The sequence below is a fragment of the Manduca sexta genome, chromosome 28 (assembly GCF_014839805.1).
Source record: "Manduca sexta isolate Smith_Timp_Sample1 chromosome 28, JHU_Msex_v1.0, whole genome shotgun sequence".
NCBI lineage: Eukaryota > Metazoa > Arthropoda > Insecta > Lepidoptera > Sphingidae > Manduca > Manduca sexta.
This window is the reverse complement of record NC_051142.1, coordinates 12,100,806-12,117,544: the sequence shown is the minus strand read 5'-3', so window position 1 is coordinate 12,117,544 and position 16,739 is coordinate 12,100,806. Positions and strand designations below refer to the sequence as shown.

The 16,739-nt window shown below is 34.6% G+C and overlaps 1 protein-coding gene across 1 annotated transcript; it reads right to left on the bottom strand.

Moving 5' to 3' along the window:
- Positions 1–12,184: 12,184 nt before the first annotated feature.
- Positions 12,185–15,294, bottom strand: LOC115442127 (peptidyl-prolyl cis-trans isomerase A1). Its single transcript, XM_030167103.2, has 5 exons — positions 14,960–15,294; positions 14,412–14,600; positions 13,475–13,678; positions 12,640–12,812; positions 12,185–12,339 (listed from the first exon to the last, which is right to left on the bottom strand). Exons 1-5 carry the CDS (start codon positions 15,167–15,169, stop codon positions 12,195–12,197), a joined length of 921 nt encoding a protein of 306 aa, XP_030022963.2. The 5' UTR covers positions 15,170–15,294; the 3' UTR covers positions 12,185–12,194.
- Between the last annotated feature and the right edge of the window lie 1,445 nt (positions 15,295–16,739).

Below are 16,739 nucleotides of genomic sequence, written 5' to 3'. Positions count from 1 at the left end.
CGCATGTTTTACCGATTTTTTAACTCGAAAAATATCCTAGTGTATTGAATAGAACTATTAATTAATAGCTTATTTATTACGCAATCTAAACGTCTCAACCAAAATAAATAACAAACTTTTTGATAAATGAGCTGTCCAACGATTTCCTGTCGCCTCTTTGAGATGGCGTGAGTAATTTTTGTAGAAACATATAGATTTTTTTAACATGGATTTATTACATACCAGATCCTATTTTACGCCGTCAAAATGAAACAGTTAATTTAGTTAAAAAAAAATCATCAGTTGCCTGAGCTAAGAACCTATTACAATAGTGGAAAAATAATGATAATGCTTGATATAGGTACCCAGTAGCGGCCATAGCCGATGCGAGGCTCCGGCGCAAGAAAAAAAACCAACACTAGGCCCCGGGCCAAACAAACAAAGGTACTCGATTTTAACAATTTCATCAGTAAGATGCTTAAAAAAGATCCTCCAAGGCAAAGCTCCTGTAAGCGCGAAGCCCTACGATTGCGCGGTTCCCCACCCTCTTCGCCATATATACAAATAATTATTTTCAATATAATTTCGAGTAGTGTATCAAGTTAATATTACATTTGCGACTATACATCATTTTATTATACAGGAAAGTCGGCCATTCTTCGTTATAAAACGGTACTAAGTTACATGTAGACTAATCGAAAAAGCAATACGATGCCAAATGGAAGTGTTCACCCACTATTATCGGCACAATGGGCATTACTCACGCCATTCATGAAATATAGCATCGCAACAAACATGTTTTAGTATTTCATTCCTATTCTTTAACATTAGAACCTAAAATTTTTCGTGTTTCCATACTTTCTTCTATGGAGTCAATTTTCTACCTGTGGCAATATCAATTGTCTGTTTTAAATAAATTATTCACCTATAAACCAGTACCCAGTAAGCAAAAATAGTTTTATCAATAAGATTCAGTTTGGCAAGAAACAGGCCTCTTCATGTCAGTTCAGTCAATAATAGTAGAGTAATTTAACTCGCAAAAACCAAAATTTCATGCATTCGGATGTATTTTTATAATCTCAATAATTATCACTGTAATTAACTCGACTACAACGAAGTTTCTGACATATTTGGAAACAAATAAAAAGTAGATAGATGAGCCTTTTAGAAAATCCAAACCCCTTACAAAATTATTAACTCAATTAATTTACTAATGCAATAATAACGAGTATTTATTTCATTAAAATACGACGTAGTTCAAAACGACATACCGTACTATCAAGTTGACTACGAATACTTGGAACTCACAAATAACCCTACAAGTTCTACCTACAGTCGACTCTCAATGTCTGAGAATCCCTTAGCTCATCCGTATTCCCGTCTATATGAAAGCACTAAGCCGAATGCACCTGTAATAAACTATGAGACCCCTGTGAATTTAATAAGAGAGCTGTTTGGCAGAAGATCAACTATCTTAATTTGTGGGGCTAAAATGTTTTCGTGCCACGAAACGCTGCACAGGTATGTACCTACTGATTTTTTTTTACCTCAATTCAGATCTGTGTAATTATTTGACACAAAACATTACCAGAACCTAAAAAAGGCTTCACGAATCCTTCGTTCCGTTTGTTTATTTCGAACTTTGCAACTTCTTTTACGAATTTAGCAAATGTCTCCGAACAAAAGTAATTAATATTATTCACTCAAGGAAGTGACTTCATAGATAATCTGTATGTTGCGTCGAATATTAAATTTTTATTTTATTTTCGTATAATAGATTCCGCATTAGGTCTTTGAAAACTACAATAAGATATTTTTAACGTCTGTGGCTCTTGAATGTATGGAAATAGAAATTAGTATTTTTAAATTTTATATAAAATAAGTTCAAAATCTAAGTAATCACATTAAAAACACATGACAGGTCTCTATAAAAAACATTATGTTTATCTCCATACGTGATGCGTGTCATAAGGACTTATCTTCATCAGTTGGCCTTTATGTGCCTGCTAATCTCTTTACCTATACAAGCGAAAGTAAAAAATTGTTGCAAAATATATATACTCAATCTTGAAACACTATACAGTAAGCTCTTCTTACAAAAAAAAAATCTGTACACAAAAATTACAATTTTGAACTATTAAGTTTGGATTTTTAATAAAATTCTAATTTACTTTTAATAAATTTAAGGAAATATAATAAAGCGTCGTCTTAATCCTATGAATATATGAAGTGAGTTTCTTGTCGCTAATTCGTCAATTCGTGTTGAACTACGCCATTGTCGAGCACTCCTTTAATGCAATATCTTGCACTTAGGCATGTGATCTTAGCGTCTAGAGTTGTGCTATTAACTCTAACACGCTTAAAATAGCGATGTCATCCTAATAGCTTTTGTTACTAATTGTTTTATATTATAGATTATAGTTACTTTACAAAATTTTTAGTTAGTACTATAGAAAAGATCGTGCGTTTTGTTTGCAATCATTTTTTTTTTGTGTTGTGATGTTTTATAAATAAATATTTGTGTTATCTTCAAGTATTTTTCCACTTTAGATGGTATTAAATCATTTTCCTTGTTTTTACGCAGACGTCTCGCGTAGTGTTGCTTAGAATTGATTTTTTTTTCTAGAGATTTACTGTGTAAGTCCTAACCTCCATTTTAATCTATACTTATAATAAATCTGTAGAAAGGTCAATTCTGTACATGAAATATATTTCCAAAATAACTATCAGGTGGTGATTAGGGATCGATACTGATGCCAAAAATGCAATTAGTAAAATTTTTGTCTGTCTGTCTGTCAGTCTGTATAACCGTTATAGAAACAAAAACTACACGACGGATTTTAACGAAACTTGGTACAATTATTTTTCATACTCCTGAGCTGGTTATGGTATACTTTTCATCACGCTACAATTAATAGGAGCAGAGCAGTGAAGGGAAATGTTGGGAAAACGGGTGAAGTTACTCCATTTTTTAAGCTTCCGTCGCGTGTGCAACCTTAATGGTTAATGCTACACAGAAATCATGTATGACGGAAATGTTCTCCTTAAAATTATATAAAAAATATCCCACGACAGCATATTATGTCTAACTTTTATGGTTGACTCACAATAACACGTGTAACTCCCGATAGCTTAGCAGTTCCAAGCTTTCTCATTATATTTGTCTACTCTTACGTTTATAACACTCTCAGTCGTCCCTAATTAAAAAAGTTAACATTATTAAATAAAAAAAGAATCATAGAAATCGGTATAGAAACACCAAAGTTATACATGAAATACGCTAATAATAAGCCATCACGCGTGAATACTGAATCATGCTATAAGGAATATTTTTGTATATATATAAGGTCGCGAACGCACAGGCAGGCGGCTTGCTTGGCACCTAGAGGCTAACGAATCACCTAGGGAGTAGCTTCGTAAAACGGACATTCTCGAACGTTCGCGACCGGCTCCATTTTTGAAGTCCGAAATCCACGCGGGCGAAACTGCGGGCGGAAGCTAGTAATAAATATAATAATATCAGCACTGTACTATATACTGTCCCACTGATAGGTACGGGGCCCCTACTACTGAAAGGGCTTAGGCCCTAGACCCTCTTAACTCTTATAGAGAACCTCTCAAGTATGCAGGTTTCCTCGTCTTGTTTTCCTTCACCGTTAAAGTAAGCGATAATTCACAAAGAATACACACACAATTAAGAAAGTCAGAAGTGCGTGCCCTTGAGTTTTGAACCTGCGGACATTTGTGTCGGCAGTCAGTTCCACTCCGAACTGGCCTATCGCCGCTCTTATATTTTAAAGACAATAAAAAAAAATTGCGTTCAATACAGAACTAATTGAACAGTAAGTTATTAGACATATGATCGTTAAAGTGTAATTGGTTATTCTCGGAAACTTAACAATTCCTAGATAACATCACCTACCTCAGTAGTTAGTTATTAACTTTGAATTTAACAATGGTGAAGCAAAACAACAAAGCAAAGTTTCATATTCAATGCTGGTTTAGTCTCTAACTATTTAATTGCGAACACAAAATATATTATACAATATATTTAGAAGACAGATAAAAAAAAAACAGTAACACAACCCCATTATTAGAAAAATCTGTAAACATCGAATATTAGCGATACCATTGATGTCATTACGCCGTTTTTGAAAAAAATCCTCCGGAATTGAATACGTTTTTACTCATTTGCTTGATACATTTGTATTCATAGAGTATAATTGAGTGTAAATAAAGTACTATATGAATAAACGATTTTGTCTGCTATTGTTTATGACAAACAATAAATGCTTTGGAAATTTTCAACGAAGCTATGCAGTTAATAAAAATGTTTATAGCAAGATATATAGTTGCATTTTATTATTATACCTTTGCCCAGTTGCCACATTTTCACAACGAAAAATATCCGTCATCAAGATTTTTTTTTGGAAATTAGCGCTCAAGTATTGCCATGTTAAAAATTTTAAAAATATTTCTAGTCTCAACCCTCATAAACTAGACTACCTATCATATAATATGTAGAAGCTTTCGGCTTTATTCTCAAAATGGTAAGCAAAGGAATGATAGGAATATTTTCTCATATATGAGCCTAGTACAGTAATACGGCACAAATCCCGAATCAACTTATATTCTACTCTGGCAACCCCTGGGACCTGAAAATGGAACCCACGTCCCTCCGATTCTATAGCATCTATCACTAAAAACATTAAATGAAAAACAATAAATTTCAATTTACACACATTTTTTCCAAATTCAATTTGAATTCAAATCTATTCAGATTTGTTTAAACGACATCTTAAATTGCAAACGAGTTTAAGCCAGATATGTACATTTTTTTGTCACGTTCGTTAAAGTACAAACACGTTCGTTAAGTTTTGGCAACTTTCAGAAACAATTTAGACATTTCTATCATTGCCACCTTAATTGGGAAGGTATGGATTTACAAGCCTTCAATTGTACGAAAACTTTTTTATTGCAGACGTATTTTGAAGAATGTCAATAATTTACATTATGTATACAATTCTTTGATATTTTGCTTTTGACGATAAATCATTTTTTGTTGTAAAAACATATCTGAGAGTTTTGTGAACAAGCATTTTATATGACTATTGCGATTCAAAGGTCTGGAAAAATGTAATAATGAACGGTATAGATTTAAATTTTTTAAAACCAAACCAACCAAAGAAAAAATAAAATGCTTATAAACATTTACACAACTGCACAAAAGAGAAATAAAAATGTAATGTCCTTATATAAAATGTCAAGTCAGGTAGACCTACAGTAATTCATAAACGGAAAACTCTTCTCTAAGCAGCAATTCTTAGAATAAAACTTCGAAGTTTGAATTAGTCATTCGTGAACAATACAATATTTCCTGAAACCCAAATCTGTAATGAGTTCCTCGTAAGCACTCATGTTTATCAGGCAAATTCACATAAACTACGGACCTAGCTGGTACGAGGTATTTTCTTGAGATAATATTTAACAAGAATTTCCTTGAATTATCAAGGCATTTTACGAGAATATTTGACACCTTTTCCAATTTTAGCATCGTTCGATCACCTAATCTAACCAACATCTTTTGGTACGTATTCACTTTAAGTCTTGTTAACTATGTATTAGTTTAAAAAGGGAGAAAGGAGTAGATGAAGCTTTTCCACCTAAAAAGGCACGTATTTACTAATAATAGATGCACTTATATCAAAAATATTCGAATACCTATTCCCAAATTTACCTAGTACATCCCATCCTTAGTATTTACTATGTACTACCCAAATTAATAGGGGACGCACATAATAGGATTTAGTAATTATCTATGGAAACCTATAACTATAAATTGACATTGAAGCCGGATGGTTAAGTTAATTCTCTCGAACAAAAGCTGAATGGGGTTATCGTTTACGGACTGGAAACTCAATACCTGTATCGTAATTCATATCAGGTGTACGGATCCAATTAACGCAATAATCATGTCTCCAGCAGGTGCGCTCGCACTTATTGCGGGAGTAATTTAGATTGATTCGCGCCAAAATTATGTTATGAGACAAATTATTGTTCGCGAAGTTTGCTTATATTTATGTATTGGAAGTTATATTAGATATTGGTTCAATGGTAAATTAGCAGTTTGCTTACATTCTAAGGTAATGAATACAATGACCACCAGCCGTAACAACGAAGCCTTCCTACAATCGTTGAATCTAACGTGATCTGTGGGAATGAGATAAAATGTTTAAATAGTTTATTATAACACTTTCGATACTTATTTCCGATATAAGCGGCGATAGCCTAGTTGATTGTGGAACGGACTGCGATACGAATGTCTGCAGGATCAAAACCCAAGGGCACACACCTCTGACTTTTCTAAAAATTATGTGTGTATTATTTGCGAATTATCGTTTGCTTTAATCTGCACACCTGAGAAGTTCTTTATAGGAATTACGAAGATGTGTGAAGTCTACTAATCCGCACTAGGCCAGCGTGGTGGACTAAGGCCTAATTCCTCTCAGTGGTAGAAGAGGCCCGTGCCCAAAAATGGGACAGTATATAATACAGAGCTGATATTATTATACTTCCGATATTTACAATGAGAGATATCTTAGCAAAAGATTTGTCGTTAGGATATATCATTCGCATACCATTTTACTATTCTACTTACATCAACTAATCGAAGTATGAGTCAACTAAATAAAAAAAATGCAAGTTGAATAATTGGACTCATATAACAAGTCTTCTAGCTGCAAGTTAATATTTTTATAGCTTAAATACAAGATTTTAACACAATATTTGAGTCTATTTTTGACGTTCTTAAGGTATCTAAATATTGCACGCCTCTTGTTAAACTGTGATAGAAATAAGCTTAATGAACATTGAGCATATACAACAAAATGCAGAAGGGCTGAAACTTAATTTAAAATATTTTATATGTAAATTAAAAAGAAATAAAATTTCACCACTTCGTCGCCCACAAACAGGTCTACCGTTGCTCCATACATAAAAAAGGTACGAAACAACATTCAACCTTATAAATAACGTATAAAACGTCACTTTCATCATTCCTCCCAAGTTTATATTCATAATAAACATTAAATAAAACAGCGGACCTTCCAAATTAATTGTTGTCTTCCCGAAAGGAAATTTTACAATATTCCCTCTAAAGTCTCTTTTACGCTGTCACACAACGAGGTCACTCATAATTTGTACTTTATTCCTTGCAATAAAAGTAAATAAGGGAGCCTAGCCGGGTAATACCGTGACAAAGACTTCTAAAACAACAGCGACGATTGAAATTGGCCCTCTTTCTGACCTTTTTTAACTGTGGAAATGAAGATTCTTTGTGGTCACAGCCATATATTCAGTCTGTGGTTTCATTAAAGGGTGAGACTTTATTAAACTCTATTCAGTTTACATTAAGTAGTTGGGGGAATTGTGAATTGGTTACTTATGCTACTGTAGGTATAGCAATCATGATAACCTCGTAAACGTAGGTCCGAAAAATATATTAAAATATAAAACCGATGTACTTAAAGTGACTGTTTGCTGTTGCGTTTCGTGTAGTGAATTAGATACTCTGAGTCCATAAATATAAATTCTAACACTTCCTTTATCCCTATTCTTTTTATCAGCTGGTTGCAGCCCGTACATGTTTCTTGATCATGTAAATTACTTAGCATAAGGTGGCTTACCTACTCTTTTAAGTATCAATTACTACATACTACATAGTCTATTTCACTCCTATACACGGTGGTTGTTTTTATGTGCTTTTCATCTACTTCTCTATAAAATAGTGAATCTTTAATGGTGAATACTTGAAATTATGCGACATCGCACCACTCTAACGCTATTTGTCTTTAAATGACCCCCCTTCCCCTTTCTCCCTTAAATTAGGGAACGGTGGATGAAAACAAGCATTAGATCACCGCCCTACAGCCAGATATACAGCTCAATCGATTACTGAGACAAATGCCTTCTAAATTGTAAGCAATAACTCCTCCGTAAGATACCACTGAATTCTAATGTGTACTTTCGCAATAAAATAAAATATATTGTCTCCCTAAATATTAATGATTTGACTGATTCATTATTCTCGTGGTTTAATAAAATTATGTACACGTTAAGGTGACTACCCACCAAGAACGTTAGTGTACTTAAAGGAAGAAATATGAATTTAATAATTCTTTTGAGAAAAATAAAACCAGCCTTCGAAACCATCACTGTTACATAATAAAAAGAACTCTTACAATATATTACAAAACAAAATCGCCACACCACGTCTGTCTAGTTGGAAAAATACCAAAAGAATTTCGATAAAACTTGGTATGAAGATAGTTTGAGAGGGGTGGACATAACAGGCTACCTGCTTTTTATCTCGGACTTTACCTTATTATACTAAATTAAACCATAGATACCTATAACCTACATTACTTTTATAAATTTAAAATAAGTGCGAAATAATCTCCGCTTTAAGCGCTTGCAACTCCCAAGATATTTTTAAGTCTGTTAAGGTAGATTTCCGAATTGAGCGTCAAGCGTTAGACGACCACGTCGATTATAAAAATACTGCGAAAAATTGTGAGAGGCTCACGAATGACTAACCCACGCCCACGACACTGGCTTTTCAGTAGGATGATGACAAATGTCTATGTAATAATGACATGACTATCGAAGGTTTCCACTACGAGCCCACTTATGACTAATCTTAGTTTATAAGTTACATCGCATATTTCTTCAGAGAATGGTGAGAGAAATGATCATTATATAGACAGCTAGAGAAAGTGACTTAACCAATAGAACATCAATGTCTGTCACTTTTTATAACAGTTATCGAGAGCTAGGTAAGAAGGCCTATATCTAAAGGTGCCTTTCCATGCTTGCCAAGGCTTAACAAGCGTCCACAAACACAAGCGTGCAAAGAGGGTGTTTGGCTTGGCTTGCGTGAGCTTGTGGACGCTTGTATCCGATCCGGTCTAGTGTCAGTTTTTGGACACAGATAAAAGGGCGCTTGCGGCAAGCGCTTGCGACGCGTTCACACGTTGGCGCGCGCTTAGTAGCCGTTGTGATCTCCTGGTACGATTTCTATGAATCTTTATCATCCACCATCTTCGTGGTCGTCGGGGTTTCCTTGCTTTTGTTTTATTTTGCTTATATTTGAAATAAAAGTACGTTAAACCAAACGTAATAGCCGATACAAGTTCGGTGTCCGCCATGCTTGGATGTATATAGCACACTGACGCATTCACAAGCGTGTAACCGACTTCCAAATGCCAAGCGAGATTTGTGGACGCTTGTGCCTTGTGGATGCTTGTCAAGCCTTGGCAAGCATGGAAACGCACCTTAAGGAATTCATTCACTATATCTAAGGAAAACTAAACAAGCGGCGATAGCCTAGTTGGGTGAGGAACGGACTGCCGAGACGAATGTCCGCAGGTTCAAATCCCAAGGGCACACACCTCTGACTTTTCTAAAATCATGTGTGAGTTTATCGTTTGCTTTAACGGTGAAGGAAAACATCGTGAGGAAACCTGCACATCTGAGAAGTTCTCTATAGGAATTTCGAATCCGCACTAGGCCAGCGTGGTGGACTAAGGCCTAATCCCTCTCAGTAGTAGAGGAGGCCCGTGCTCAGCAGTGGGCAAGTATATAATACAGGGCTGATATTATTATTATTTATTATTATTATCTAAGGAAAACTAAATGTAAACAATAATGCTTGTTCTAACCCGTCGATCACATCAAAATACTGAGAAATACATATACTTATTTAAATTTGCACTTTTTTTTGGTTCCTTAAGATTTAGTAAGTAGTATACTTAGTATATATTTAGTGGTACTTGTTACCACACACGCTCGCTCTCATTGCGTACCCACCTTTACAAGCCTTTCGTAAGGTAAATGAAATTGCTGCTTTGTTTTCCACTCACGCGTGCCCCATCTCATCTACACAAAACCTCTTTAATCCCTCGCTTGTTTTCAAAACAGATCATACGAAGCTAACAACATTTCTTTGATACGGTTGGATATTGTAGTTTTTTTATATTTTGCAATTAGATATATTTATTGAATAAAATCTTTTAACATTCCTCGCGTCCTTCGAAAATTATTCAAACTCGTACAGTACTTTTATTTGAATATTGGAAATGTTCAATATTCCTAAAAAAATACCTACCTACACTATATCGAATTAGGAATAAAGGAGTCTGTCAAATTAACCGTTTCATACTATGCTATGATATGATTTCATACGTACTAGGAACAAAAATGTACTTTGTATTGAAAAGTATGAGACTATGGGCACTAGACCGTTCCGTCACCAACCAACATCTTCGCGTGCCATGCACGAACCGTCCCACCGTCACAACTGTTATGACTGCACGACTATGATACACATCAACAGTATCAAAATTATAAATTATATGTTCTTGTGGGCTAGTACTCCGTGTTGTTTTATTTCCGTGCCTGATACGTTCACAGCACGGTCATGATATGAGCCGATTATGTAAGCAGACAGACTCTTTAAACGTGTTAGTCGAGGGAACTACGCAAGGCCATTTCCGTAAAACACGTAGACTGTGTCGTATTTCTTTCCGTGCCAGCTACGTTCATTGCACGGTCATGTAATGATCCGGTTATTTGGGCAGATTCCTTAAGTATAACTCTATATTGACCTACGGAAAACAATTTCCGCATAAAACTAGATTAAAAAATCTATGTACTGCGGCCATCACATATCATATTTTATTTTCTACAGTGCATAGCTCATGTTGAAAGTTGTTTTTACGTATTTCAGTACGAAAAGCAATCCCTATCTTTAATTTATATTTGATAGAAATAATAAAAAATATGTAAATTAGTGAATATCATTAGAGAAGTGAACTAGAGTTCAAAGAATAAAAGAAAATATTGTAAGCGTTCGAAGTTTCCCTTGAATAAATTCTTGTTCTTTGTATAAAATCTGTAAGTCTCAGTAGCAATAACTACGTGTATATGTATTTTAATCGAAATATTATTTTAGAGGTAATCAATATTATGTATTATATGCTATGATAAAGGTACCTATCCTTTTTTGTAGCTACTGGTGAGCTTCCGTGCTATCCATAAAAAATAGTACCTATTGGAGGTCGGGCCTCGCAAATGCAGCAGGGAGCTCCTAAAAATGACGTAAGATTTAATTACATGAAAAAATACTGAACAGTAAAACCTTATATCACTTTTTCCAACCCGGGATTCGAACCCGGCACCATAGAACAATGATCGTGCCGCGCACACCGAAAACAACTACACCACCACGGCAGTCAATTATAATCGAATGAACAAATAAAGCTCTTTCGCACTGGGTTTTAAAATATAGCACATCAATAAACCCAATGTTTTAGGTTCTATAGAGTTCTTTATCACTGGTATAGCTACATACACTCATCCCTTTTATCCCAAAAGCAGAGAGGCACGCAAGGCGCAAGGGTGCAAGCCTATCACCATATCGGACACAAATTCCCGACTCCGGGCTGATACTGAGTAGAAAAACCCAATAGCACCTTACACACCCTGGGACCGAACCCGAAACCTCAGCACAACAGTTGTACCGGAATACAACTACGCCACTAAGGCAGTCTTGCAGCAATTCAAAATGCTAACAGCGCCATCTAGTCTCAAAAGTATGAATATACAAAATACAATACTATCTGGAAACATTGTCTAGCTAAATACGATTGTTCCTATTTATAGACGAGATGAGACGAGCAATTTGCTCTCTTCAAAGTAAGCTAAATTTAATAGCTATAATAGATTTTTGTGTATTTCTAAAGACTCGCATACGTCAACACTGGCAAGCACAAGTTCAGACAGGGTACCATTGTAAGCAATAATTGTTCCGTCTAAATGGGGCGTAAGAATTATAATTATCAGTAAATACACTAGCTACAAGGATTTTTCAAGTCTAAACACTTAATTCCTGAAAGGAATAAAGGAGCTACATAATCAAACCCCATAATCATTAATGTCTCCATCCACTCCCACTGGCCATCTGAGCCGAGGTTCGAAACCCGTTAGTGGGTTGCCCTCACCAAGGTAACTTAATTTGTAAGGGTTGCGAGCGCCTAAAATGCACCCCACACATACTACACACCCTAAAATCCAGTGAATTTGTATAAACATACCTTTGTCAGGCTAATAAACATAAGCAATGTTGGGAAAAAAATCAAACGTCAGATAAATCTAAATCATTGTAATTCTCCACAGTTGCTTATAACCACTTTGGCTGAAACAGACCCGCCTTTGCTTCCAAACCGCTCCATCTTCTTCACTACATCCATGCCTGCTATAACATGACCAAACACCACGTGTTTCCCGTCCAACCATTCTGTCCTGGAATTAAAACATTTTAATATTATAAATACACTCAGAATTCACACACAGAAATGCTCTACATTGTACACTAAAGAGCAACCAATGAGCAACAATACACATAATAGTAAGTCCTACCAGGGATCAAACCCGAGACCTCAACATAGCAGATGTCCACAGTACCCCCAGAATTACATTCCTTGACAATAAATAATTCAGCATAAAATTAGTTTGTAACTCCAAAAAATGATATATATTTTTTGCTGTAAAAGGAAACTTCAAATCCCATTAAAACTACACAGGAAGCAATAATTCACTTACTTGGCTGTGCAAAGAAAGAATTGTGATCCATTTGTATTGGGGCCAGAGTTAGCCATACTCAAAATGCCAGGCCCTGTGTGTTTTAGTGTGAAGTTTTCATCTTCAAATTTATTCCCATATATAGATTTGCCACCTGTTCCATTATGATTTGTAAAATCTCCACCTTGACACATCTGGAGATTGATAAGGATATCTTACAGGCTCAAATAGGTCTTTTTATAAATAGATATACTAGAACTATTTCGAAATAACAAAATACTCCATGCCATGCTAATAAAGGTCATTCAATATGAGCTTGATAACATAAAACATTTTATACTGTCTTTAAAACCGGTAATTAATGTTAATTAATTTGAAGTCCTTAGAATGCATGACCAAGGAGTTATGGCTTCAAATGACAGGTCTGGCATTTTTACAGCTTAAATGAGCTGGCTCAATTACTATAGCACCAACTAGCACTAAATCAATATAAGAATAATCTCTATTAGCTTTCCTCAATACCTCAATTAATACATCTTCTGGAATTGTGGGTGTTCATAGACAGAGTAGACCATAACATCAAGTGATTTACTCATTTACTGTAAACTAGAAAGCCTACCCATTTTTTCCACACCTTCTGTTTATCAGTGGCGAAGGGTGAAATTTACCGAAGGGGACCCCACAATGTACTAATTTGCATGAATGCAGTCTGCAAATTGTTTTAATGGTAATTAGATTCTCCATAAAGTAAAGCAGGAATCGAGTTATGTGGACCCTTTGCCACTGCAGTATATATTTCAATACAGAGAATATGATAAGGTATGAACAACAGTTTTGTTTGCATATAAAAGGATACAAATTCTGGTATAATCCTGTGAAAACTGCTGCCCTGGTACCCAAAGCCCTTTTCATGTGTACACAAGGCCCTAAAGTTCTCCGCAGTCCTGGGCACTATATCTGCTCTCAGCATCATTATTATACGGCCAATCTCTTGCCTGTTTACTGTTACATCAAAGTACACTTGTGGATTCCGCTTCTCTGCTGGTTTTGCTGGGATTCCCTAGAAATGATGATTTACTTATAAATTACATTTCTCTTGACCAATAAATTAATTAAGCCTTTTCCTGGAATTGATTGTCGCCATACAGTTTCTGGGATTAATTTGCCTATATTTCAATCTAGGCATGGCCTACCTATGAGACCTGATTCATACAAATTCATGAAACAGTTTACTTGTCATAAACATCCAAACATCTACATAAACTTAATAATATTTTGTGAGACTAGACAAATGTTACAAATACACTACAGATAATATTATATTGAGAAGCTTATAGATGTCATATTTCACAAGATACTTAATTTAATTTCTTTATATTATATTGCTCATAGGTCTGCCTGTGTGAAAAATGTTTGATAAAAATCTGCTTTATATTTTGCTTATAAAACTATAACACTCAGGAATAATGTAACTTCCTAATAGTGAAAAAAATAAAACATTTTATTAGTTCCTGATATTAGCACATTGAAACAAACTCTTCAGCTTCATATGATAGTAGAGATATGTCTGTGTGCAGTTCCGCCCAATTACAAGTCTGCCTACAGGATATAAAATAATCAAAACAATCAGGTATAATGTACTCTCTTATTAACAAGCATATCAATGCAAAGTACAATATAGTAAATTTACAACCATTACATCACAAATATTTAACGATATTTCAAAATCGCTTACTATACAGGGAAGGCATTTTTTATACCTGATACTTGAGCCACACTACATGGTTACTTACATTTGAACCAGCTTCCGTTTTCTCCATGTCAGCGTCATCAGCAGCATCTTTATCCAGTTTCAATGTCTCTCCGGCATGTTTCTGAAGCCAGCTGTCATCAGACCAGACGGGGCGAGTTGAACCTTCCTTAATCCGTTGAGGCGCTGCGATGTTCACTCGTATTGTACGACCAAACAGCTCGGAGTCATTCTGGAATTATAAATTTTATAATTGATTTATTAGGATCCAAAATAATAACCTCACTTTAAGTTGATGCACCAATTTTTGGTTGTATAAGCACTGTAGTATGCACTAATTGTTTAAGGAGTTGGAATTTATTATTTCCCTATATTTAAATACATAATATCCCTGTGTTAGGTGTCATAGTTGTATTAAAAATAGGTAGGTAGGTATAGGTATGAAATGACTGGTGACCAATATATTACATTGTAATGTTAAAGGCAGTTGCTACTTACATTTTATGTACATTAAAACTAAACCAAATGCTGCATTATTCTAAGACCAGATAAAAACTAACCAAACATAAAATTACTTTCATTATTACTTACCATATTGTCAATAGCAGCAGCGGCATCTTCGGCGTTCTCAAATTCAATAAAAGCGAAACCCCGGTGCTTTTCTGTTTCATAATCCAAAGGTATTTGTACATCCACCAAATCGCCGAATGGTACAAATGCTGCATTTAAAACTTTTTCATCAACTTCCTCGGCTAAACCACCCACATATATCGTTCTTTTAGAGTTAGGTTTACTAGTCATTGTCTTTTTTTTTATAAATAAAACGTTATTATACTGTAAGAGGAAATATGAAAACGATCTTCGTATGCATTTATATTTTGTTTATGTATTTTATAACCTCTTCAAGGTAATGTCAAAACTCATAAAGTCAAAACATTACTTTGGTCAATGGACATAAAACTATACAGCCATTGATATTGATATATTTTTTTAATATAAATGTATGGCAACAAAATAAATACAACTTATAATTTTTGTTTTGTACCTTTTTTTATAAATATAGAATATGTATGTAATTGAAGAATATTGTAATTATTTGAATTAATGAAAAGGCCCAATTTTAATTGTTAAAATAAAATATATTCTGTTAGATATTCGGTGGGTACGCAAACAGTGGCGTAGCGTAGTAAACGCAGTAGAGGCAACCGTGCTGGGATGTAAAATTTAAAGGAATTTAATTTTTTTTTACTTCTTCTTGTTATATTTGGTCGCGTTTAGTAGTGCTAGGGAGAAAGGGGAGAGGGACGTGTGGCGCTGTTGTTTTTTTTTGTCTCGCCTGGCGCCTTGGGCGGCAAATGTTGGGTCCACCACCTTACGTCACCGTATGCAAAAATATCTGGCTGTAACTATCCTACATGACTACGGGTACAAGAATAGCCCTTAGACATATAGTACGAACTACAATTAATTCTTCACTGGCTTTGTCGTTTTTTGAATGCAAGTAGGTACTTAGGTACCTAATTTTTCGATAATGTTTGACTCGATAAAGGACTCTAGTACAAAAAATCATTCCGTTCTACATAAATAACTTACAAAGAGAATGTTGTATAATGTACATAATACAATAAGTATTATCGTAATGTGTAGTTATAAACCAATAAAAATCTGACATCGTAATAATAATTGGGATCAATTTCATAGTGTATAATATTTCTTCATTTTGTAGAGTAATAAAATAACTACCGGATGTTATGTAGAACAGCTTCATTTTTCTGAATTTCATTGAAATGCTTGTTTGGTCACGTTTAAAATCCAATACTAAGAATGACAATAACATATAATGCTACACTCCATTACCGTAACAAAAAGAGCTTTGAAGAAAAATATTCCAACCTGAACTTCCAACAAACTCATTATAATAATAACTTGTAATCTTGATAATTAATGACGATTGCTCATGTAAAATTTAAAGTTCACGTCATTATTGAACTATTTGCCAACAATACATACAATCAAATATAATGATATGGGTAGATAATAATCTTTCATTGCTTTTACCGCTGGGATCAGGTTTACTTATTTCTGTATAGATATTTATAACTACAGAATACAAAATGGAAAGTACGTAGTTTAGCTGGCAAGTAAAGTGATAATGTTATTATTTTTTCCTACTGTTTGGAGTAATTGTTTTAATTTTTAAGAACTGATTAAAAATATTATTTTTAATATTTCAAACATATACATACCTATATTTGCCGGTGGTGGAAATATGTAGTATCCGCCCGTATAGTGACCAACCTACATAAGATGTTAAAACTCGCCATAGTGGCCCACGTAAGTGTGTCGCGTTCTGGAATTAGCCTGTGTTTAT